Source organism: Eubalaena glacialis, chromosome 16 (genome assembly GCF_028564815.1).
Source record: "Eubalaena glacialis isolate mEubGla1 chromosome 16, mEubGla1.1.hap2.+ XY, whole genome shotgun sequence".
In the NCBI taxonomy this organism is placed as follows: Eukaryota; Metazoa; Chordata; class Mammalia; order Artiodactyla; family Balaenidae; genus Eubalaena; species Eubalaena glacialis.
Window position 1 is genome coordinate 85,422,739 of NC_083731.1, and position 27,028 is coordinate 85,449,766.

General features: G+C 40.2%; 1 protein-coding gene across 3 annotated transcripts in view; it reads left to right on the plus strand.

Annotated features, from left to right (window-relative positions):
* The window catches only part of LNX2 (ligand of numb-protein X 2), an 87,946-nt gene that overhangs the window by 49,853 nt on the left and 11,065 nt on the right, over positions 1–27,028 (plus strand). For 2 of the 3 annotated variants that reach the window (XM_061171248.1, XM_061171247.1), the window contains exons 3-8: positions 4,678–4,904; positions 6,058–6,257; positions 10,970–11,338; positions 14,769–14,906; positions 18,361–18,538; positions 23,250–23,481. In XM_061171248.1, the coding sequence (XP_061027231.1) occupies positions 4,678–4,904; positions 6,058–6,257; positions 10,970–11,338; positions 14,769–14,906; positions 18,361–18,538; positions 23,250–23,481 (1,344 nt within the window). Of the gene's footprint in view, positions 1–4,677; positions 4,905–6,057; positions 6,258–10,969; positions 11,339–14,768; positions 14,907–18,360; positions 18,539–23,249; positions 23,482–27,028 lie in introns of those variants that run through there. The other variant, XM_061171249.1, reaches the window with a different exon arrangement.

Genomic DNA, 27,028 nt, shown 5'->3' on the forward strand with positions numbered 1-27,028 from the left:
ATTGTACTTATTTTTAAATGCAGAATGTTTATTTGGCTCTTTAATATAACTTATATTTCTTTATAGGTATTTTTATTTGGTGAGTTATCATTCTCATATTTTCCTTTAGTTCTTTAGACATGGAGTCCTCTGTTCTTTGAACATATTTATAATACTCGATTTAAGTCATTGTCTCGTAAGGCCAATGTCTGGGCTTCCTCAGGGACAGTTTCTGTTAACTCCTTTTTTCCCCATGTATGGGCCATACTTACTTATTTCTTTGCATGTCTCTTAATTTTGTATTGAACACTGGACATTTTAAATAATGTGGCAACTCTGGAAATCAGATTCTTCTTTCTCTTCAGGATTTATTATTGCTGTTTGTTACTGTTTGTTCAGTGATTTTTCTAATCAGCTGATGATTGAACAGAGAATTTCTTAAATGCCTGTAATCAGTGAATCTCCCACTCTTCCCAAGGGGCTCTGTGCGCACGGTGGGCACACCTTCAGCACTCAGGCAGTCGGCAGCTCCTCCTTAGCCTTCGTTTCCTGCCTTCCCATAGCTTCCGTGTTAGGCAGGAGTGAGAGTTTAGGGCCTTCTCAGTTCTTTCTTGTGCATGCATGTAGCCCTGGACATTTCATTCCCTAGCTTTTCCTTTTAAACTTTTTGATTAGCCTTTTGTTTGTCTACCTCAGGCAGCCACAGTCTTATACAATTGCCTTTTTTTCCCCCCCCCTAACAAATGCCTTTGCACTGGGTGAGCCCCAAGTCAGGTCAGATAAAGACAGCCTTGCGAGTGAGGTCTTCCAGGGAACCAACAGGTCAGTTAATGACAATTCTCTACAAATGGGGCTTTGCAGGTGCTCCAGTCTGCTCCTCCCGTGGCTGCCAGACTCCTGATTCCACTGTGATTGTGGGCCATGGCTGTCCCAGGCTACTGGGGGAGGTGGGGATGGGAATAGGGCAAGTTCAAATGCTACAGAGCTCACTGGTCTACTAAGACTCAGCCATTTTTCTCAAATAAATGCACTCCAGAGTGCTACAGAACCTTCCTTGGCTTATTTCCAGAGCTCAGAAATTTTTCTGACAATTTTTGCCAGTGTTCGCAGTGCTTTGTGGAAGAGAGGCTTTTCAGATACCCTTAATCTAACATTTTCACTGATGTCACTTAAGGTGATGTTTGCATGTTGTAATCCGTAACTCTGTTTATCATTTTTCTTGGTTCTAAGATGCTCACGCTCTTTGAGTTGCATTAAGTACCTGGCATTGTGCTGGCACTTACCGTGCCCCATTTGATTTTACCTCTACTATGACTGCTGCCACCACCACCACTAAACCTAGTACTGCTACCAGTAATACAGTGTGCTCTGTTACACTGTGTGTTTCCTAATGTGAATCATCGTTATTCAGGGAATGATGCCACCATGCCATAAATCAAGCTAGTTCATACGTGATTTTCCTCCATAAGGAGAGCCAGAATAGTGGAATGAAATTATAACCTTCAGCAGGAAAGGAAAAGTCCCTCAGTTTGGCTGTAGCTGCTGCAAGAGCCTTTGGGCTTTATTTAGGAAAAATGTAAAGACACACCTGCATGTAGAGAAGCCTGCCTGGGGGGCACAGCCCTCAGCCTGTGGCAGGTCACACTGCCTCCAGTGCCCTTGTTCAGGGCAGCCCACTGTCTCAGGGCTCCACTTCCACCTGCATCGTCTGAGCCCATGCCTACCCTGATCTCATTCAGTGGTGCAGGCACTTCTTTCCTGCTGCTTTTAATCATGTGTAATAGCCTCCAAACTAGCCTCCTGCTACACTCAGTTACCTGCTGGAATGATCCCAGTTATATCCCCCTGTGCCAGTTGCGGTTTGTGTTGTTATTGTTAAATGCTCCATTTAAAAAGATGCACAGGTTTTTGTTGCTGTTTGTGATTTCCGTTTGTGTTTTCATGATCACCAAAGCCTTTCTCACTCTAACATGCTATGACTGTGTTTCTAGGTACAAGTTTGTGGAACAAATTCAATTTATGTTTTCTTAAGGCCTAGGAAAAGAACCCCATAAGTTTAGTACGATCCAGCGTAAAGAGCAGGCACCTTTAAATCAGATCTGAGTTGGCCTGAATTTTGGCTCCATAACTTAATAGCTGTGTGATGCTGGCTTAGTGAGTTGCTTTAAGTTTCCCATTTGTAAAATGGGGATGATAGAGCAGTTTTGAGGATTCAGTGAAATACTGTACATAAAGTCTACACAGTGACTGGCCCTAATTAGACACCCAGCAAATTCTGGTTTCTTCCTTTCTCTTTCAGTTCCAAATGTTTACAAATTTGAGGGATGCTGGCTGTGGGCTGTCTGTGGTCAGGAGCTTTTCTCTGTCCAGGCCTGCTCTGATCTACTCATTCCCTATTCACCTTTTGTTTAAAAATTAGTTTTATTGACATATATTTTACCTACCATAAACTTCACCTATTTTTAAAGTATACAATTCAGTGGTTTTTAGTATATTCACAGAATTGTGTAACCATCATCACAATCTAATTTTTAGAACATGTCAACACCCCAAAAAGAAGCCCTGTACCCATTAGCAGCCATTCTCCATCCCCAGATGCCCCGGTGTTGAATGGTCTATGCCGGTCCTCTTTCCGCCTATGCTCTGTAAGTTTTGGTGTGCAGTTTTGTGGAATGCATGTATTTTGTTAACAGAACTGCTTGTGTTATAGTCTGGGCTTTTGCCCTCATCACTGAAAGTGTTCTTTCTAAGGTCACCATGACCTTTTAATTTCCAAATCAAACCAGTGCTTTGGCCCTTATCTTATTTGCCCCCTTTATGGCATTTGCATAGTTGGCCGCTTTTTCTTTGTTGACACTCTTGTCTGGTTGTTCTATCTCAGTCTACTCAGCTGCTCCATCGTGTTTAAACATGGGTGTTCCCGAAGGTTCCCTCTGTAGCCTTCCTCTGTTCCTGGGTAGGATCATTCTTCCATATTTTTACATAGTATCATTTTTAATATCTTTAATTCCTGTTAACGATTTGCTGCCCTACTGGAAACTTAAGTATACCTGTTTCTTCACCTCTCTAACAATATTAAGTTTTGCTTTTTAAATTTGTTTTTCCATGTTTAATAACTATATCTTAGCCTTTATGGTTATTTAGTTTGTAGGATTTTTTTAGTTGTTTGTTAGGCTAATTCCCAGGTGTTCACATTGTTTGTATTTCCTCTTCAATTCCTGTTCCTAGTCCTTTTATTCCATTAAAGACTAGCTATTGGCCGTGTAGATATTTGTGTATGATACATATTTTGAGAACTAAATCATTACCTGTCTTCTTAGTCAAAAGTATTTTTTCTGATTCAGTTTTTAGTGTCAATTTTTTGTTGAATAAAATATTTTAAAATGCATTTCTAATTAAATATGCTTACTTGACAAAAGTAATTTTTTCAGTGACATAATTTTCAAACATAGTTGCCAGGCCCTTGCAGAAACACTCCCTGGAAGAAAATAAGTGGACCCCCTTCTTAGCAAGGTGAGGAGAAAGCATGTCCGGAGAGAGTGTTGAATAAAGAAATTTCATAATGATCCTTTTCAAGAACTTGAAATCCAGGACCTAAAATAAATCTTCAGTTCATGAGGGCAATTTTATTACTCTTATCATTAAGGAATAGCTTTCAATTTTAATTGAATTCTGTCCTTAATTTTGATTGAAATTTTAGATTTTTAAGAATACTGTTATTGAATGAAGGTCTGCAGTCCTAGGCACAAGACTGTCGCCCATCCTGCCCACCCTTTCCTAAACTTCTTACCCCAGCAGGAGAGTAGGTGGGGTCTGTAGAGTCGTGTCAGGGTCTCGGAGCGTGTGCCTGGCGCTCCTGTACAAATCCCCGGTTCCTCCACCCGCTCCTCAAACTGGGCATCATTCGTCACTTTGTCCAGTCAGGGTGTCAGGTGGGAAAGAACTGGCACCTTGCAGCACTGCTAACATCTGTGTATAAAGACTTTCTTTAAATGTTTAAACAAACATACATCTGCCCCTTTTGTTGGCCTAAGTAAGTAAAAACAAGCAAGTTAACAGCCCTTATTTCTTGGTGCTTATGTAAGTTTCCCCAGTACTTAGAAATATATTCTTCAAGTTTCATAGCATATCCGTAATTCCACTGTTGCAATTCTGTTTTTACAAACCAGGAGATATGTTTTCCTCTCCTCCCATGCCTGTCATAAATGTGAGCCTTTGCTGTGCCTTCCTGCAAGTGGTAAAGCTTCAGATGTATTTCCACCCACTAACAGGTGATGTGCAGTGTTGGGTGCGAGAGCGGAGAGGCGCCGGGGTGCTCAAGGTCTAAGGCAGGACGCAGGGGGCTGTGGAGGAAGGTGCTGGGTTCCACTCCTGTGGTCCAGCCGTTTAACCTGTAACAGGGGTCATGAAATCAGAACGTCAGGATGATTCCCACAGTGCAGGGAGAACTGTACTGGTGCACTACACTGTGTACGGACTTCTGGTACTAGTAGATTCCTGGGTACATGTTTGTGCAAACGCCTTGTTTTAACTTTGCTCCGTGGAGTGGTAAGAACTTCGTTTGAGTGGAAATGCTTGTGGGTACTTCTAGGTGCTTTTGCATAGAAGCCATTGCCATTGTTTTGTTGTGGTACAAACTGTTAATCACTTTTTTTTCCTTTCCAATCATCTGGAAACCACCTGATGCTCTCTTTCTAGATGCCCTGGAGCTTCTCATCAGAGAGTTGCCCTGGAGAGACAGAAAACTAGTAAAACTCAGACGGAGATCGAGAATGAAAATGGAACCACGGTCATAGATCTTCCAGCTACTTTATCACCCGAACCGGACTGTTCAGGGCCGACCCTGACATCGGCGTCCCTTCCCGCCTGGACGGAGGAGCCTGGCCTGGACAACCCCGCCTTCGAGGAGAGCCCTGCCGGGGACAGTACGTGTCCGCCGCCTGTGTTCCTCGCCTCTTCTCAAACCGGGCGTTGCCTTCCTCCCCACCACTCCCTGCTGCTCTCCCAACATGCGTTTTCTTTCCTCTTTAAAAAATTAATTTTGAGATATAATCCACATAGCACATAACTCACCCTTTTAAGTGCACAAGTCTGACAGTTTGCAGTTTAGAAGCAGAGCTCGGAACTTACTCTGAGGAAGGTGACCCTTCCCTCCCTCTTCTGTTTAGTCCATGATTCACTGGTTGTTAACCTGCTTCTTACTGGGTGTTTGTGTGCAAACGCTTGTTGCTTCTTGACTAAGAAAACAACAACAAGAGCAACAAAATAATACCGCAAATTAAGTGCTCCCTGTGTCACGCGTGTGCCAGACCCTTCCCATCCGTTAGCTGACTAAATGCCGCTGACGGTGCTGTGAGGTGGTTTGTGACAGGAGAGGCCTGAATCTTGAGAGACGAATTGGTCAGCTTGTGCCGCCGGGGAAGGGCTGGGTGTATATCTGACCCCACGGCCACGCCTGTGACTACTGCTCTGCTCTGGTGGCTGCCATGAATCTGACTGTTACAGCCACTAGGAGTGAACAGAAGGCCTGTAGTCATGGATCTTGGGCACGTCTTGATGGTTGGCCCTAGGTATTTAATTTTAAATATACTTTTCTTGAACAAATTCCAAATTTTACTACAAATTCAAATTTTCCCTGCCCCAGCCATAACCCTTTTCCAAGAGCCACCCCTTCTTAGAGCCTTTGTGACTCCTCTCTCACCCCGTGGTGATCACATACCACAGAGTCGTCTTTATGCTGCTTTGCATTATTTACACGTGTTCCACCGACCAAACCTTCTCTCGTCAGTTAGGTCGAGATGACGTTCTCTTAATATTGCTTCATCAGATCACTGTGTCGCCCCTCGTGATCTGATACGTAGTGGCTATTTGTGATAATTCACTGATCACCTTTGGGAGAAGAAATGTTTAGATAATCTTAACAGATATTTTTTGTCATTCTGCTTTCCTTATCCAGCGGTATTGCATAGTTCTTTACCATCTACTAATGTAAGATGACTTATTTACCTGAAGATGATAACCAAAATATAAAATGTTTCTCTTTCCATCTATTTCTCTCTCTCATTTCTAACTTGGCAGCCACACAGCAGCCACTTAGTTTACCAGAAGGCGAAATCACCACAATTGAAATTCACCGGTCTAATCCTTATATTCAGCTAGGAATTAGCATTGTGGGTGGCAATGAAACGCCACTGATTAACATTGTTATCCAGGAAGTCTATCGGGATGGGATAATCGCCAGAGATGGGAGACTCCTTGCTGGAGACCAGATTCTTCAGGTATCTGTTTTAATTACTGTGTTAACTTGCGCTCTTTTGTTCTTATTCATAAGTTTAATACAGAACATTGTGGCACTGTGGAACTTGAGTTGTATATAGGTTAGGTTTACTGTCATTTTATGCAAAACAAGTCAGAATTTATCTGTAATTTCTCCTGTTGCCCCATGTGCGTGGAATGTATTTTTTCTCCCTACTTCATTTCCAGTCCTGCATGTGACTCTGCTTGCAGTGCTTGGGCCCTTGCGGCCGGCTGGGCTCTTCCCGGCCTGGTCTGCAGGGCTGGCTAGTTCGGGGCCATCCCACCCATGCTGACATCCTCTTATCCCAAGTCCCGTTTTCTCATCCACCCGTCACCTGCATTGTCTAGTTTATCTTCCTCTACTACACTGATTACTACCATCTGGAAAAGACAGACCGTGCAGCACTGGTTAGTTACAATTTATACCATGGGATTTAAGCTGGAATTCAGAAACGATAGCCGTCTCTTGTCGGCTCCCTAGTGCACTCCACTCATTAACCCTTGGTGCTACCCTCACCTTCTCTGTCAGAAGATGATATTTAAGAAAAAATAGCTATTCCCCAAAAAGAACTAGCTTGGGACAAGGTGTTGTTTTCTTAGAGGGCACATGGGACTGAGGGGAGGGGGAGGAGAGGATTCTTCTGTATGGGACTGGAGTTCTGCGGCTACTGGCCTGGGTATTTGAGTCATACAAGTGTAGATGATAGTTGAAGCTAAAAGAAATAATAACCTCCAGAAGGAGAGAGAAGAAATACTCATAACAAGGAAAACTATCTTCTAGGAACCCAAGCTCCAGGACTCCTCCCTCCTTCGTTGTTTGGTCCTCACCGTGATGTGTTGACACCCACCCCTCACTCCCCCTTTCCCTGCTCCCTCTTCAGTCCAGGCCGCCACTGCTGTGTCTAACTCTGTACACACCCCCACCAGACGTCCCTGCCGCCCAGCTCTCCGCTCTTCAATCCGACAAAATCACTGCCAGGTTAATATATCTGTAACTCTGCTTTCCTTGGGAAAATGTGACTAGAGCGTCACACCCAGACTGATTAATATTCACGGTCCTCTGTGGTCTCTTGCACAGCCTGTCATCTTCATCATAACCCTTCCTTTTTGCTTCACGCATAGCAGCTGTAATGTTCTAGGCACTGTACTAGCCACTGAGAATACAACTAAGAGCAAGGTACTCCCCCAGTCCTCGTGGAATTTATAATCCAGTGGAAAAGCCAGACATGGCACTCTTCTTCCTGCCACCTCACTCCCAATTCCAGCCTGTCCCATCGTGCTGGCTTGTCCACCTTCATCCTTAAAGCTTTGCTCAGCGCTTCTCGCCCGTTCTGACCTCTCCTTACTTGAATTACTGACAACATTCACTGCTTTACTCTTCATCTCTTGGTGTATAATCACAGTGAACTATTTAAATGGGCTTGGCTTTCTATGGTGATTGCAGCCACCCTAACGGTACCAGTTGTGATACAGATTTCTCATAGTGCTGTGCATGTCATAAGCACAGGAAATACTTGCTGAATCAGTAAAAGAGTGGGCTTGGATATAACATCCTGTCGGGAATAGCCATCTCCTTTATTAAAACAAAACTTGGACCCTCTGGGAATTTTTCCACTCCCACTTGTATGCTGCCCCTCACGGTGTGTTATTCCCACTTTAACACACTCCGGCCCCAAACCCTTCCTTCATTGCCCTTAGCAAGGCTGACACAGACTGAACTTTCTGGCAGTGTTTTGTTTCTTACTAAAGACTAAGAAGAAATAGGGGGTACAGGAAGCGTAACCAGTCCCGCTTATATAAAATCAGCTTCCTGATCAGACCGTAGCTAGCTCTTCACTGTATTTACTAGTAAAAGATAGCTGTTTACTGTATGCTGTAGTTGCTGTCATTTTATGACATTAGCACTCTAGCTGCACCAGGCTGGCAAAACCTTCCCTGTGTTCCCGACGTCCCAGCTCGCAGTCTGAGTCTGCTGGCTGCCCCGGCATTTCGACACCCGGGCGGTCCAGTCCAGGAGAGCCCGCATGCCCCCGTCTGCAGCTCACACAGCGTTCTTTCTCTCTCCCATTTTCTCCCACTTCCAGCCTCTCTATTAATAAGTGTACATTCATTTTTGTGTTTTCTTTTTTGCTACCAGTGATGTACTAGCATTGGGTATTAACATTTGTATATATTACTCATTCTTTTTCTAAATTCTAAAGGTAAAAACAAATGCTTTGTTTTTATCTGCATTTCTTTGAATACCATTGAGGTTAAATAGTTTTTCAGGCTTTATTTGCTAATATATTTCAGCAGCAGGCCTTTTACTCTTCTATTTTAGAGAACTGTGTTTAGTAACATAACTGAATCCTTACAACTCAAAATTATAGTTATCTGAAATTATTGACTACATTTTTGGAAATTAACTCATAGCTATAAATTTACATTGTAGAAATTCCAAGGCACTATTATTGTTTATGGAGGTACACATGTTAATATCTCTAGTACTGATCATCTTAATAAGTCCAGTTTAATGATTCAAATTGATAAGAAAAGTTAAGAACACATAACCTGGTTAATGGATTCAAAAGGATCTCTCCTACTGTGGGCCCTAACTTCTGCTCGGCTTCTGACTGGTATGCTGGAGCCAGTAAGTAAAGCCACATCCCTTGCCCAAATGTGGAGTATTTATGGTCATTCAAAAGTAAACACTGGGAAAGAAGGCTGCTTGGAATTTTTTTTACTACCTGGTTTACTACCTGGCCCAACTCTGTATAAGATACATAAATAACACAGCGAGCCAATCTGAAAATCCCCAGGAGTGGTCAAGATGGTTTATTATAGAGCAAAGAGCTGCCAAGCTGCCTGTGCTTTTATTTTAGCAAACTATATGCAGTGACGGGGTGTGGCTTTGGTTTTCCCGCATTAAACACACACACACACACACACCTTATTCTACTAAATAGCCTCTTTGAAGAGGAGACCCATATAACCTTCAAGGCCTTTTGTGATGCAGCCTTTTGAGCAGTTTGAAGAAAAAAAATATTGTTATAAATTACATCAGTGTCACTATTAAAGATAATATAACTTTTAAAGCACTATGAAGAATGGGTATTTTCAGTCTGATCCATCATCAGTGATTGAGGCATGTTCAGTTTTGAAGGAAAATAATTACAGCCATGTGTTGATTGCATTGGTACAAAACACATTTAGCCAAAGTGGTAGAGTTTACTATTGCTGGTGCTATTTTTACGAAGCCTGGAGACAGTATTTTATCTGGTCTCTGCTTTCTCTGCATTTTGCCAGCCACCACACATTCATGAAGGAAAAAATCTTCTTCCAGCTGTGGGATATTCCACACCTACTTCACAAGGATACTATGAGGCTGCATGCTTGCACACGGCTATGGCCGGATTTCAGCCAGATATTTCGTAAAGTCATTTGTGATATACCTGAATATAAGGAAAACTGTGAGCCTAGAGATAGGTAGCTCTTAGCTGAGTAGCCAGAAATGATGGTTTTTGATTAATGGATTCATGTCAGGCTAGTTTTTTTAGAAACTGCCTTAATTCTCTACTTGACCCTGTATTCAGTGTTTTTATTGAGGGCTTGGATGGCTACCAAATGCACAGATGTTGCAGACTTGGGAGAATAGCAACTTTGTGTATGACATCTATGAATTTGATGACTGAATTTTTAAAGATGCCGACAGGCCAAAATCAACAAAATTCAAGTTAACAGTGTTCAAAACTATCAACCCCTAGATTAACAGAAAGGGGGGAGGTCTAGCTTCACGTAGATTTCATGTGAAAAAAATTTAAGGAGTTTAGGTGATCACACCTCACCCAGAGCCTGTCACATAACCGATGTTCAGAGCGCTGGTTCCCCCTCACTTTCACCTCAGGCAGATTCAGAGGAACTCTCACTGTGATAAATACTAAGAACTGTGCTAATCTCTTCCTCTAACTAGGTAAATAACTGAAGGTGGGTATATTTTGTCAGTGATGTTACAGGTCCAAGGATCAGTCACTGTACTTATTTCAAGGTTATAAAGTTTAATAAGTAAATGTTCTGTATTAAATTTTGCTTATTTTATACAATATATGTTACACTTGTGTGCCAGAGAATTAGAGTGGAATTATGATTATCGGCTTTTCTTTAAAGTAAAAGTCACTCATCTAAAATAAGGCTGTACACTTGAGATGCACCACTTTCCTTAAAATAAAACTCAGTTTATTTTCTCTAGCTTAAGTGTATTTCATTTTGGAAAAGTAAATTTGTAATGCAGTAGAACTTCAGTTTCTGTTCCACTAGAACTAGTCTTTCATGAGCACTTGCCATATCTGATGTTGCCTAGTCGTGCACTTCCTGACCCTATGAAGTGGATGGTAAACACGTGTTACAGGTGAGGAAACAAACAAGTTCTGTAATTTGCCCGAGGTTATCCATTTACAGGGCAGAACCAAGGACCCTCATTCAAGACTATCATTAAAGCCTGTGATCTTGATGACTATTCTCTACTTAATGCTAGTCATTGTAAGTTAATTTTAGGAACTCTGTACATTTTAAAATGCCTTTGGAGTGCTTGTCTTTGTAAGTAATGATTGCGTATCATTTTCACAACGTCAGTTTCCTTCAGAACCATTACATGAACATTGCTACAAGTTGGGAAGATGAAAGATGGTCACGCTTCGGTCATCACCCTTTTTTCCAGGTCAACCACCACAACATCAGCAGCGTGTCCCACAACCACGCCCGCGCCGTGCTGTCGCAGCCCTGCAGCACGCTGCACCTCACCGTGCTCCGCGAGAGACGCTTCGGCAGCCGCGCCCACAACCGCCCCGAGGGCGGCTCGCCCCGGGAAGAGGTCTTCCAGGTGGTTCTTCACAAACGGGACTCTGCCGAACAGCTTGGCATCAAACTCGTCCGCAGGACCGACGAGCCGGGCGTCTTCGTCCTCGACCTGCTGGAAGGGGGGCTGGCGGCGCAGGACGGCAGGCTGAGCGGCAACGACCGGGTGCTGGCCATCAACGGCCACGACCTGAAGCACGGGACGCCCGAGCTGGCCGCCCAGATCATCCAGGTGAGCCCCACCTCGCGCCCACTCCAGACCCTCAGCCTCCCTGCCATCGCTCAGCCTTGGTTCTCACTAGCAGGCAACACAGGGATCCAGGGGGTGCTTGAGACTTCGTTGGACAGTCAAGCACAGCTACCTAAATTCTGCACAGTCCACACCAGTCTAACCTCAGCCCAGGTGACTCCCTTCTGGTCTGCACACCCATGAACTTCTAGGCGGGCTGTTTCTGGAGGAAAGGCCCTGCGGTTTCACGTGGCAGACGGCAGTGTCCACACTTCACAAGGGAGAAGGTGAGACCCCAAGGAGCTGTGGTCACCTGGTCTCTTCACTCACCTCTCACTTTTACTGCACAATCCATAAAAACGAGGGGGGAAAATCACTTTTTATTCAGAGCAACTTATCTCTATAGTGCTTTTTTTTTTTTGTAAAGGAATTCAGAGCATTTCAAACACATAACATTGTCCTCACAGTATCTCTGGAGGTAGTCATGGTTAGAGAAGAAACATGTGTTCAGTAAGAGCATCAAAGCAGATAATTAAAAACTGTCCGAGAAGATCTTCAGGCTCTGCAGCGTGCTGTGGCATTTAATGTGGCCGTCTCCTGCAGCCTTGTAGGAGGGCGAAGCAAATGGGAGTGTTTAAGCGAGCACAACACACACTACCAGTGGAAACCAAGCATTAGTTAATATAACCGAACTTTTGGAATTAAGGTCGGTTGATAGTCACGAAATAGGTATATATATACATAGAATCAAATAACAATCAGATTTTAACACTAAGAAAACCCAAGTCTCACTCCCCTTTAACCTACTCCCTTTTCTCCCACTTTTTGGTTCAATATAGCCTTAAGGAAACACACACACGCTCACAGCCATATTGCATTGAGAGGTGGTTCAGGTATTGGTCTTATTTCATAGACTTGACGCTTAAAAAAATTGAATGCCTTGAAATTCCCTCAAATCAGAGGCAGCATTCGGGGCACCAGGAGCTTTACCTGTGGATCACGCCAGCTGCTGCACTGCTGAGAACAAGTTCATCTTGGGGCGGGGGGAGAAGAAGAAAGTTAATCCATTTTGGGGATTTGTTAACAGAAATAGGCGAGTCGATTGGACTTTCTGAAGTGAGAAGTCCGATCAGTAACATGGAAAGGAAGAGAGAAATATATTGCCTGTATATATTTCAGGCAGTGTTAAAGTACACTAATTCCTAAACAGATGGTCCTTACTAAATTTCTAACCAAAATGTAGAAAATATAGTTACACAGGTAGAAAACACATTTAAAATTTTTCATAATATATTTTATTTGGATTTTTATAATGCAAATAGTTGCATCATATTTTGTGCTGTGATTTTTTCCCAGACTATAGAAAACTCAAGTTGCTCAACTTCTTTTTGAAAAAAAATGAATAGTCTTACTGAGAATTATAAAAATAACATGTATTCCATGTCTAAAAAGGAGCACACTGAAGATAAAATACTGAGAATAAAGAAGTTAAAATCAAATTCAGTCTAAACACCCCAAGCTATATCAATGTTAAGTGTTTGGAGGACATCCTTACGAACTTTTGAGTGTGTGTGTCCACAGATAGATACAAATTTACACAATACTTACACACGTGCTTATCTTGTAAATTCTGAGTTTGCAACTTTTTCTGTCAGCAGTATGTTGTGAACTTCTTACCATGAAAGTAAGTGTAGAACCCCATCATGATCTTTAGTAGCTGATTCACTCAGTGTTCCCCTATTGACAGACTTTCATGTTTTGTTTTCATTTTAAGACATTTTGCTAAACTTCCCTCCAGAAAGATCAGATCATACCATACCAATTTATACTCCCAGCACCACAGTGTACCACTCAACTATGACTTAAGGGTATTGTTATTTGAACATCTTGCATTTTTAAAAATCTTGAATTTAACAGAAATTTTTTTGCTGTGTTTGAAACCCTGACATATTAAATGTGCATTCTGTTTAAAGTCTGCCTAAACCCAAATGTTGATCCATCATTTAAGTCCTAAATGCCCACTTCCATCACATGCATAGAATTTTGTCTTTCAAAAAATCTAGAAAGATCAAGGATTTGTTTCTATTAATAATAGGTTTTGCATAAGCAGGGGTTTTCCAGTAAAAGTTGAAATACTAATTACAGAATTTGGTGGTTATGAGGTAGTAAGCAGTAATGAAACTAATTCTGTACATTGAAGTAAAGTCACAGATGGAGCGTCTCACCACTTCACACCATGCGATCGAATGATGTGAAGTGTCAGAATTTTCAACATCAGGATTCTACTTTTGTATTTACCCCTGAGATCAAGTACCCAGACTCTGTGCTTTGGGAATCTGGCCACGTATTAAGTGTTTTTCTTTCAGTTATTTTGAGGAACTTGTTTGAAATTTAGTTGAATAAAATGCTTGAATAAGCAAATGTTTTTTAGATGGACATAAAAATTAACACTTATTCTCCAGTTTAAAAACTAAAAATAATACAGTGATGTATGTCAATTTATCTCAATACTTGGGGAAAGAACTGAAAATAGTGATTTCTTAACATTACTGACTGTAATCATGGGGGAGGTCCCCACTTTCTACCACAATTCCTTGAAAGCAGGCCATCATAATTTCCCATAGGAGTAATAATGCAATTGGGAATTGTGGTCATGATCAAGAGTCACCCTCAAATAAATCAGGCCTGTACTTTAAAAGCAAAGATAAAATAACTTTTAAAAGTAGATGTACATCTACATTTAAAATATATATGGATATAGATAATGGGCCTCTAAATTTAAAATGATAGTCACAAACCTCTAAGATAATTAACGTAACACAGGTGTGTGTGCAATACACACACTATATATATTTATATAAATACAATCTTATACAGGATCTCTAGAATCATTCTTTCCAGGATTATTTAAGCTGATGTCCTATTTTTGACTCAAACTTATAGCAAACAGAAACAAAGCTGTGCATACTTTCACTGATTATTACTTCCAAAATAGCCACCATGGAATTTATTTTTAAAGTCACAGTGGATTTTAATCAGGTTTCGAATCAGTTCTTCCTGTTATATTCTTTCCTTTGCTCTCTCCCTCACAATGCCAAGGCCAACCTTGAAGGGGCAGAGAAGTATCAGAAGAAAGTTACCCTTCAGGAAATCATGGGGAGAGAAGAACACGGGCAGTTTGCTTTGCCTGGGTTGTTGTGGAGGCGGGCCTGGGGAGAGTCTGTCCAAGAGCCGTGCACGTGCGTCTGCAGCGTGCGTCTCAGCTGCAGACGTCTTAAAACATGAGCTCACGAGACGAGCTCCCTACTCCGACCACCGGGTGCCTGCGGTCCCCCCCAGGCAAGGCACTGGCTCGGTGAGGAGGAGTGCCTGTGCTTTGTGAAATGAGAAGCATCATTAATGACTGGCAGTCGTGTCTGTGTGTTTTCTCCAGGCTAGTGGAGAGAGGGTGAATTTAACAATTGCTAGACCAGGGAAACCCCAGCCTGGAAACGCTGTCCGAGAAGCAGGAACTCAGAGCAGCCAGCACCACGCACAGCCGCTGCCTTACAACAGACCCAGCTCACATAAGGTAAGGTGCCTTGTTTGTTTGTGGTTCTTAATTCATCCACCCTCAAAGGATGATCGTTACAAGCTGGTAAGATTTATGAGGGCTGTTAACTCTGTTGGAGAAGGTCCACGTAGGTGTTCATAGGTGTTCGGGATGCGCAATGTGTTTTGCTGCCTTGGAGAGTGACTGCATTGTCTCAGTCCCTCAGCCAGTAGAGTTTCTTGGTGGGGAAGGACCCTCTGCCAGGTGATTGATGAGAAATGTCTGATTGTCCAGAAAAAATCTCCGGTTTTAGTTCTGCTTGAAAGTGGGGTTTATCTTGGCTTACTCTTTAAATGTGACAGTTGGTTGTGTAATTGAAAAAGCATAGTGAAGACAATGATTGACAGCCTGTACTTAGCAACTGGGTACCTTGCCTACAACAGAATTAGATATGTGCATATTAAACATAACTCATAAATTTCGATAGCTACATGTATAGCATATTTTTTTTTGTTATATAAATAGTATAGGAAGACTGCCCTAAATCTTTTAAAATTCCTGTATGTTGAGGTTTTTCCCTGCTTCTTCAATATTTCACCAGTTTTATAATATATACCAAGGTCATTTACCTGTGCTGAGACTCTTGATACTGTCTCACTTTAGTTGCAGAAATTTAAAAAGGGTGGTAGTGCATTCTTTTTTTTTTTTTTTTTTTTGGTAGTTCATTCTTGATATTGTTTCCTTCATTTGAACTCACTTTCTGATAGGCTAGGATTTTTTTTTTTTTTTTTTTTGGCTGAGCATGTGGGATCAAACCCGTGCCCCCTGCAGTGGAAGCACGGAGTCTTAACCACTGGACGGCCATGGAAGTCCCAGGCTGGGATTTTTTAAATGATGTTTACTCAACTGTGTGAAAATATAAGCTAAATATGAGCTTCCAAAGTCACTCTAAGTAAAATTATAAATTACTAAACAAAAACATCTGTTGGTCTGCTTAAAACCACAGGAAGTTCCCTGTGTGCTAAAATGACTTCTTAATGTAAGTACAGTATTTGAGAGAATACTTACCTTTGGAATGTCACAGGTACCCTAAGAAAGCATCCCTTAAAGGCACAAGTACTTTTGGCCCATCAGGTTTATCTGGTTTTCTGAGCTCAAGTACAGACTTGTCACTGGTCTTTGGTTTAGTTACTACTTTTAAGAAATTGTTACCACAGACTTGTTCTCGTTTCTGAACTGAAACTGAAATGTATGAAGGAAACCTATAATATTGCCTTCATGATGATGACTATGAAAAAGGAGTTATTGTTTTAGAGTTTTGAATAGTTTCATATGGCTTGTCCTTACTTTATGCATTACATATATATTCCTAAAATTACAATATAAGGCAAAAATTGATTATTGAACCTTTTATGTCATTGAATTTTACAATAATTTGAGATATGAGTGTCTATGACATGATTTTAAGACAGTTTTTAAAACTGTACTTAGTCATTCCAACATTCATATAGAGAACTCTGCTTATTTGGGGCACATATTTTTCTCTCAACTCTGCTGCTAACTCTTATTGTCTTTAATTTTCTGTGACAATGTTTTAAATAGTAATGCTGAATTTATTCTTATTCTGTGTACTCTGCAACTCATTGGTTAGAACAGCCACATGTAATGTACTTTTAAGTGTTAGCTATTTGCTACTAATATACTGCATTTGTTATATAAAATCCTGATTTAGAAAAATAAGGGTCTCCTAGGGAAAATAAACACAGATTCACAAGAAAACCTGTTCAGATGATTATAATCATCATTAAAAATTACAGTATACATTAGCCTGCTACTAGGCCTCTTAAGTAGCTGCTTAGATAAACATTTGTATGATTTAGAACTTTCCTTGAAGTATTCTGAGTATAATCTTTGAAGTTTGGTTTGGTTCCTGAGGAAAAAAAATATATCTGAGCCATCTAGAGGAATAAAAGAACCACCTTTAATTGATTAAATACCTGCAAGCCAAAATTGCTTATAAATATACTCAAGACTGAGTTTACATGAGTTGTCTTCATAATAAAGTGGGTTTTGCCCAATTTTGAAGGATACTAAGATAGATTTCATAAACAGGAGACTGCCTTAAGACATTTCCAGGTTTTCTACTAGGTCATAACGTTTTCTAGGAACACTAGGCTGTTACTGCAGGTAGTTCCCTTAATAAAATTTCAAGAGTACATGGATTCCAGGACCAGAGAAAGGGAGATGGGCCTGCAATTCCAGGGCCTGATTCACAGATTTGTCAACACTTTCAAATAATGTCACTAAAGGAATGTTATAATTCTGTAAATGTAACTCATATTTCTATTGTTGATATTGTTAATAATGTTAATTATTATCTATATTTTCTCAGAGTTGATAAATGTTGGAAACCTTTTGAGACATTAGCTTCCACTGTTACACTTAACAGGACAGTAATCATGTGGTGTGGGTACATATAAACAATATGTATACATATTATGTGCACGTATGCAAAGCATATGTTTATATATTTGCATCTGCTCAAATCCCTATGCAGGAACTTACAGTTGTATGATTTGGGGCAAGTTACATGACCTCTCTAAGTTGTTTCTCCATCCATAAAATCGGGCCAATAATAGTATTTACTTTTCAGGACCACTGTGAAGATTAATGAAATGATGCATGTAAAGCTGTGAGCTTTTTGCACATAGTTAAACCTTTGATAAATGTTATTTTAATATTCGTATTGCATATGTACACCTTGATTTTATTGAATGCTAATTCAAAAGAAAAGTGGTATTTTAGATTCTCCTTACTTCCAGGAGTATCTCAGTAATAGGTAACAGTAACAAACGTCAATAAAAATAGCTTTTCCCTGAGAATATAGTTTGTTGGGGATTTATTTCCCTGTTATTAACTTCAAAAATTCAATTATTTCATATCCTTTTAGCTTTTCACAAATTTTGAAGGTAGATTTGCACCTGCTTCATGATTGAGTGCTCTGATAACCCTTGTTAGTCAGAATCAGAAGACAGCTCTGTAGCTTTTTTCTGGCAGTTAGTAAAATCCACACTTTTATACTATGTCAACTTTTCTCTCAAAGAATATAGGAGAAAAATGGAAGTAAAATTAATTGGCTTCTCTTCAGAATCTTAAAATTCAAATGCATTATTTACTTTTTTAGAACTGATCATATCTGGGAGCTGAAGGTAATTATACAAATCATATGCTTATTTTACTTTGACTTCCCCTATGTCAACAGTCCTGAGTTTTTCCGTTCCATATATAGTCCTGTGAAAATACAGTAGTCCAAAGTTTGCCATTGTGATCCACAGGGCTCATGTGCCTCTGAAGAACTGTGTATTGCTTTCAGTTCTATAGTGATTTTTTTTTAATGACTTTATAATTGCCACGTTATGTTTTTACTTTAGCTGTCATTACTTCAACTATATATATTATTCATTACCCAATAAATTTTTCCTCTCATGTTCAGGATCTTGCCCAGTGTGTTACATGCCAAGAAAAACACATTACTGTAAAGAAGGAACCACACGAGTCCCTTGGAATGACAGTAGCTGGGGGCCGAGGAAGTAAAAGTGGGGAACTGCCCATCTTTGTGACCAGTGTGCCACCTCATGGCTGCCTTGCACGTGATGGCAGAATCAAGAGAGGTAAGCTAGGATCTTCTACAGTTTCACCACATCTCCCAAAGTCAACTCACATTTTTAAAAGTAAAGAATGTCTACAAAGTTTTCTATTAAACATGGCTTTTTAAAATCCTTTAAAATGTCCTGTACATAGTGGAAGCATAAAGTCTCTCTATAAGGTTAGAAAAATGCCTAACGTAAAGGGAAATTGCTGAAGCTTAATAATCTTTCTAACAGTTACTCTGTTGGATTATTTTATGTTGGAAAAGACCCTCTAACAGATTTATGCTTCCAGCATTATGGTAGACCAGATACTTTGAAGGATCATCTCACTGAAATACACTTGTTGCCTATTAAAAGGTGTCTAGGTGGGAGGATCACAGAAGAGGTGGAGCAGAGACAAACTTAATAAAAAGGAGTGGTTTTTAGGGATTAATTCATTCACAATTTCACAACCCCCATTGCTTGATTCTATATAATCTGTATGGGTGGGGGTGGTAGTGGTAACAATAGCATTCTCCATACACTTGGTTTGTTCATATGGAAAAGTGAGTCTTGAAAGCTGTTTCTCCAAAAATGAAGTTGGAGCCCTGCCTCACACCATACACAAAAATTAACTGATCCAAGACCTAAATGTTAGAGCTAAAACTTTTAGAAGAAAATCAAGTGTAAACCCTCATGGCCTTGGATTATGCAACAGATTAATCAATGGTTATCATAGATATGACACCAAAAACACAAGCAATAAAAACAACAGAAACAGTCAATGAAACTAAAAGCTGGCTCTTTGAAAAGATGAACAAAATTGATAAACCTTTAGCCAGACTCGAGAAAAAAAGGGAGAGGGTCTAAATCAATAAAATTGGAGCAGCTACAATCAACACAACAGAAATATAAAGGACCATAGAGACTACTACAAGCAACTCTATGGCAATAAGGGACAAGCTAGAAAAAATGGACAAATTCTTAGGAAAGGTACAATCTCCCAAGACTGAACCAGGAAGATATAAAAAATATGAACAGATGAAATTACAAGTACTGAAATTGTATCTGTCATTAAAAAACTCCCAATAAACAAAAGTCCAGGACCAGATGGCTTCATAGGAGCATTCTATCAAACATTTAGAAACACCTATCCTTCCAAAACTATTACAAAAAATCGCAGGAGGAGGAGCACTTCCAAACTCATTCTATGAAGCCACCATCACCCTGATACCAAAATCAGACAAAGATACCACAAAAAAGGAAAATTACAGGCCAATATCACTGATGATGAACATAGACTCAAAAATCCTCAACAAAATACTAGCAAACTGAATCCAACACAGTACAGTAAAAGGATCATATACACCATGATCAAGTGGGATTTATCCCAGGGGTGGAAGGATTTTTCAGTATCCACAAATCAATCAGTGTGATACACCACATTAACAAATTGAAGGATAAAAACCATATGATCATCTCAATAGATGCAGAAAAAGCTTTTGACAGAATTCAACATCCATTTATGATAAACACTCGCCAGAAAGTGGGCATGGAGGGAACCTACCTCAACATCATAAAGCCCATATATGACAAACCCACAGCTAACATCATACTCAATGGTGAAAAGCTGAAAGCATTTCCTCTAAGATCAGGAACAAGACAAGGATGTCCACTCTCGCCACTTTTATTCAACATAGTTTTGAAAGTCCTAGCCACAGCAATCAAGAGGAGAAAAGGAAATAAAAGGAATCCAAATTGGAAAAGAAGTGAAACTCATTGTTTGCAGATGACACGACACTACATACAGAAAATCCTAAACACACTACCAGAAAACTACTACAGCTCACCAATGAATTCGATAAAGTAGCAGCATACAAAATTAATACACAGAAATCTATTGCATTTCTATACACTAACAATGAAAGATCAAAAAGAGGAATTAAGGAAACAATCCCAATTACCATTGCATCAAAAAGAATAAAATTACCCAAGAATAAACCTACCTAAGGAGGCAAAAGACCTGTACTCTGAAAACTATAATGAGACACTGATGAAAGAAATCAAGGATGAGACAGATGGAAAGATATACCATGTTCTTGGATTGGAAGAATCAATATTGTCAAAATGACTGTACTACCCAAGGCAATCAGCAGATTCAGTGCAATTCCTATCAGATTACCAATGGCATTTTTCACAGATTCAGTGCAATTCCTATCAGATTACCAATGGCATTTTTCACAGAACAGTAAATTTTAAAATTTGTATGAAAACACAAAATGCCCTGAATAGCTAAAGCAATCTTGAGAAAGAAAAATGGAGCTGGAGGAAACAGGCTCCCTGACCTCAAACTATACTACACTGCTACAGTAATCAAGACAGTGGGGTACTGGCACAAAAACAGAAATATAGATCAATGGAACAGGATAGCCCAGAAATAAATACACGCACTTATGGTCTATTAATCTACAGATGGCCGAAAGGCATGTGAAAAGATGCTCAACATCACTAATCACTGGAGAAATGTAATCAAAACTACAATGAGGTATCACCTCACACCAGTCAGAATGCCCATCATCAAAAAGTCTACAAATAATAAATGCTGGAGAGGGCGTGGAGAAAAAGGAACCCTCCCTACAATGCTGGTGGGAATGTAAATTGGTACAACCACTATGGAGAACAGTATGGAGATTCCTTTAAAAACTAAAAATAGAGCTACCATATGATCCTGCAATCCCATTCCTGGGCATGTATTTGGAGAACATCATGATTTGAAAAGATACGTGCACCCCGATATTCACATCAGCACTATTTACAATAGCCAAGACATGGAAGCAACCTAAGTGTCCGTCAACAGATGAATGGATAAAGAAGATGTGGTACATATTACAATGGAATATTACTCGGCCATTAAAAAAAAGAAGAAATATTGCCAGTTGCAGCAACATGGATGGACCTAGAGATTATCATAGTAAGTGAAGTCAGACAGAGAAAGGCAAATATCGTATGATATCAACTTATATATGGAATCTAGATACAAATCAACTTATTTACAAAACAGAAACAAGACTCATGGACTTTGAAAACAAACATAGTTACTGAAGGGGAAACGTGGTGGGGAGGGATAAATTAGGAGTTTGGGATTACAGAACCCTTATAATTCAATAATAAAAGACAAATAACCCAATTTAAAAATGGGCAACTGATCTGAATAGACATTTCTCCCAAGAAAATACACAAATGGCCAATAATCACTTGAAAAGATAGTGACATTAGTTATTGGTAAATGCAAATTCATCATTAGGATGAATATAGGGGAAAAAAAAAAGACAATAACATTGGCAAGGATGTAAAGAAATGGAAACTCATATATTTGCCAGAGAGAATGTAAAATGATACAACTGTTTTGTAAAACAGTTTAGCAGTTCTTCAAAAAGTTAAACAGTTGTCATATGACCCAGTAATTCCATTCCTAGAGAAATGAAAACATGTTCACACAAAAACTTGTACGTGAAGGTTTATAGCAGTATTTTCCATAATAGCCAAAAAGTAAAAACATCCCAAATGTCCATTTACTGGTGAATGGATGAAGAGACTGTGATTTATCCATACAATGGAATATTATTTGGCCATAAAAATAAATGAAGTATTGATACATTCTACAATATAAATGAATCTTGAAAACATGCTAAGTAAAAGAAGCCAGTCACAAAAGACCACATGATTCCATTTATATGAAATATCCAGAAAAGGCAAATCTATAGAGATGGAAAGTAGATTAGTAGTTGCTTAGGACTCAGGGAAGGGAAGTGATTACTAATGGGTACAGGGTTTTGGGGGTGGTGATAAAAATTTTCTAAAAATGACATGATGGTTGTACAGCACAACTCTGTGACTATAAAACCATAAAATTACAGACTTTAATTGAATGGTATATGAATTATATCTTTAGGACAAATAACTTTAAAAAAGCCTTCTATTGTGGAATATGAGGTAATTTTATTTCCTTGTTATTTTATGTTTTCAAAGTTTTCTACAAAGAGAATGTTTTGTTTTAATAATCTGAAAAATGATGAATTGGGGAGCAGGATTTTCTGTGGGGTTTCTTAGTACAAACGTTTGGGCTTCCTATAAAACGAATCCTTTCCTTCCTAACCTTTTGGTTATGAGCCTCATTGCTCTTTTTTATTATATTACTTGGCAGAGCAACAAAGACTATTTTTCTTCTTCAAGCAGGACATGTTCAAATCACAAGTTTCATTTCTTTGTGTAGACCCAAGGGTATCTTCTCTACATACTGAAATGATTGCACTGAGTGAACTATGTAGGGCTGTCTAGATGTATAAAACTGTATCAATATAAAGTAGAATATATTAAAAATTCCTTTCTAAGAGCAAAAGATCAAATCGTTTTCTAATTGGAAGGAAGCGTAAGAAGAGAAATGAAGGTGCCCAGGGCCCGTCCACAGCTATACCAGGGCTGATGATGTGGACCCCAACTGAATTCCAGAGCCTCGAGCCAAACCTTTTCTATATATTATTACATTATTTAAAATTTTTTAATTGTTTTGGAGTGTTGTCCATGAATTGGATTTTTCCTCAGTATTCTAAGAATTATAAAGAGAAAAAGAGTCTTTTACCTTACATCATCTGAGTTTTTGGAACTAACCTTTGTTGATTAGTTTACAGATAACAGGATTTACAGGGAAGTAATCACTTGGTGGCTCATTTTTCTTGCTCCCTTATTTGAACAGGTGACATCTTGTTGAATATCAATGGCATCGATTTGACCAGTTTAAGTCACAGTGAGGCTGTGGCTATGCTGAAGGCCAGCGCCACGTCGCCCACGGTGGCCCTGAAAGCACTGGAGGTGCAGGTTGTGGAGGAGGCCGCCCACGGCCCAGATGAGCAGCCCAGCACTGTCAGCGAGAATGAGTACGATGCCAGCTGGTCCCCGTCGTGGGTCATGTGGCTTGGGCTGCCCAGGTATTGCAGCTTTTCTGTTGTTTTACAGAAAATCGCAATTGCAACCTTCATCAGGGTATATAGCACAGCAAATTCACTCATTGAGGAGGAAAAAAGGCTTTAGTTAGATAAAAGTAGCAATATCAAATCAGGTTTTTTCTTAGGTTATTATATTTAAAATGGTAAATTTGATAATAAGAACGAAGCTGAAAAGACTTACCTGTTTATAAAAATAAAGCTATTCTGTTGATTCCTACAAAAGGCTCCCAAGTGGGCCAGCTATGAAATTGGGTGGTCAGTCTCTTGCTTAGAACAGCTGTCCTTTACGAACATTCACTCTGATACATGCTTAGACTTACGTGCATTTTTCACCAGAAAAACCAGGTCAAAGTGTGGGGCCTTTCCCTATCCTAGAAGTATTTCTAAAAGCCCTACTCTTCCTACAAAGGAGTGTAAAACTGAGTTTTTATTGGACGTAAGAGTCTTTAGGCCAAACCATTGGTGTTCAAGCGTTACTGCTCTTGACCCCCTTTAGGAGGAGGTCACAGCTCATGACCGGCTCACCAGCCAGGACATCCTGTAGTTTTGGTCGGTGTCTGGTCGTGAGACATTTTGGAACCTCCAGGTGGTAGTTGTGTAATGTGGTATTGAGGTAGAGAGGATGTGAATTACCATCTTCATTTGTTTCCAACTCAGTTAAGATTCTTATTGTACAGAAGAATTTTGAAACTGATGAAATATTTTGACTTTTAACCTGGTACGAAAATGACTGATTCTTTAAAATAAGCAATAAGAATATGCCCGTTTCTGAGCCATCTAGCTTCATTTGGAATAAATTTATAATAATTAGCATTTATACAGTGCAATATGGTTTATAAAGTACTTTCACATAAAGAATAACACAAAAAGCAAGGATATTATTGGATTTCATTTATTAATTTAACTTGCTGACTTGTCCTCTCAGTTAAAAGAAGGAAAAAAACAAGTAAGAGGGCATAAAACTGTAATAGGATAACTGTTTCAGGGAACTCTAGGGCCTTTGTGGAGAGAGATTTTTCATGACAGAGATGATTAACTGCTTCATATGTTTATTCCATGCACCAAAACATATTTTTCCCCATTAAAAAGTCAACATAGATTTAAGTGGTTCCTGTTCAACTCCTGCAGACATGCCATCTAAGTTGTGAGGTGTCAGCCATCAGAAGGAACCTAACTGATCTTATTAAACACTCAGCCCAGAACTTTGTGTGCGAAGTTGTGCCCTCATGCTGAGCAGTTCTGCCCAATTGCCCACCTCTGCTGCTGCACACGCAGAGACCAATGGCATCCTGGAGAAACCCCCATGCTTCTTGTAGCTTTCCTTATCTGTTATTCCAGGCTAGTTTTGGGGTCAGTACCTCTTCCTTTGTTCAGAGCATTTTCTGATGTGCCAGGAATAGTAACAAGGATTTTAGATGAGAAATGCACAGGATAGTACAAGGCAATCTACAGAGTCAATGCAATCCCTATCAAATTACCAATGGCATTTTTCACAGAACTAAAACAAAAAATTAAAAAATTTGTATGGAAACACAAAAGACCCCAAATAACCAAAGCAATCCTGCGAAGGAAAAATGGATAAGTGATCAAGATGGCGAAGTAGTAAGACGTGAAGCTCACCTTCTCCCACTAATACATCTACATGTGGAACAATTCTCACAGAGTATCTATTGAATGCTGGCAGAAGACCTCAGACTGCTGAAAGGGCAAGAAAATATTCACATAACCAGGTAGGACAAAAGAAAAAAGAGAAAAAAAAAGAAAGAAAGGAATCAGGATGGGACCTGTGCCCCTGGGAGGGAGCTGTGAAAGAGGTTCCTGCACCCTGGGAGGCCCCCCTCACCAGTGGGGAGATCAGCCAGGACAGAAGGGGAGCTTCAGAACCTCAGAGGAGAACGCAGCAGCTGGTTTTATGGCAGCCAGAGCAGTGGGAAGACTGCACAGATGGTCAGTGCCACCACCCTGCACTCCCCAGCCTGAGACACATGTCCACCAGTGCAGGTGGGTGCTGGAACTTGGCCTTTGGAGATCAGACCTGGGGAGAGGACTGGGGTTGGCTGTGCAGAAACAGCCTGGGGGGGCTGAAATCTACTGCAACTGCACCTGAGGGTGTACATGGAGGAAGCCTTAGAGGCCAGGCACCATTGTTTGGGGGATGCACAAGGGGAGGCACAGGACCTTCCATTGTAGCCTTCTTCCCTGTGTGTGCACTCAGAGGTCAGTGCACTGCCTGCACGGGCTCCAGGAGCAGTAGCAAGCCGCCTCCTGCCCAGACGCCAGGAGCAGTCACAAGCCACTACCACCTCCCTCCTGGACTACAGGAGTGGTCGTGAGCTACCTCCGCTCCCATCATGTGCTCCAGGGGCGAGCCTGAGCTGCCACCACCAGCAGGAATCCCAGGACCAGGAATCAGCACACCCCCTTATCAAGGGGATAATGACCAGCACGTGCTGAGGAAAGCGGCGACATGCATCCATACTAAAAACAACCCTCACACCAAATATAGTAAACCCACACAAGCTACACAGGGACGCCCCTGAATATAAACAGCCCTCCAAGACCACAGAGTAAGAGATACATAACTAAATATAAGAAATACAAGGAAATATAAGAAATATAAGTAAAATGAAGAAGCAGAGGAACCACTCCCAATTAAATGACCAAGAGAATTCCCCAGAAAGAACAAACAATGAAACAGACCTCTTCAGTATTTTCATTATCTCCTTGTCAAAATGGGTGTCTATTAGACTGAAGGAATTAAGAAAGGCTATGGACAGAAATGCAGAGTACTGTAAAAATGAGCTAGAAACTATAAAGAGGAACCAAGAAAAATAAGAAAACTCATTTGCAGAGATGAAAGCTGAGCTAAAGGCAATGAACAGCAGAATGAATAAGGTAGAAAAATGAATAAGTGACCTGGAAGGTAGAATAACGGAAATCACCCAATCAGGACAGCAGACAGAAAGCCAAACGAAAAATAATGAAAGCAATATGAGACCTATGGGATAAAGTGTGCCAATCTACTTATAATAGGAATTCCAGAAGGGGAAGAAAGAGAAAAGGGGACCAAAATGTATTTGAAAAAATTGTGGCTGAAAACTTTCCAAACCTAAAGAAGGAAACATATCCAGGTACAGGATAAACAAGATAAACCCAAACAGACCTACACCAAGACATATTATAATAAAAATGGCAAAAGTTAAAGAGAAGATTCTAAAGGCAGCAAGAGAAAGAGTTAATAATAAAGGAACCCCCCATAAGGCTATGATTTCTCTACAGAAACGTTGCAGGCCAAAAGGGAGTAGCAAGATACATTCAAAGTCCTGAAAGGGAAAAATATGCAACCTAGGATACTCTACCCAGCAAGATTATCATTTAGAATAGGAGGAGAGAGAATTTCTCAGACAAGCAAAAACTAAAAGAATACAGTAATACTAAACCTATCCTAAAGGAAATATTGAAAGGTCTTCTCCAAATAAAAAAGAATCTATAGAAAAGAGAAAGTCACAAGTGGAAAGTAAATCACTTA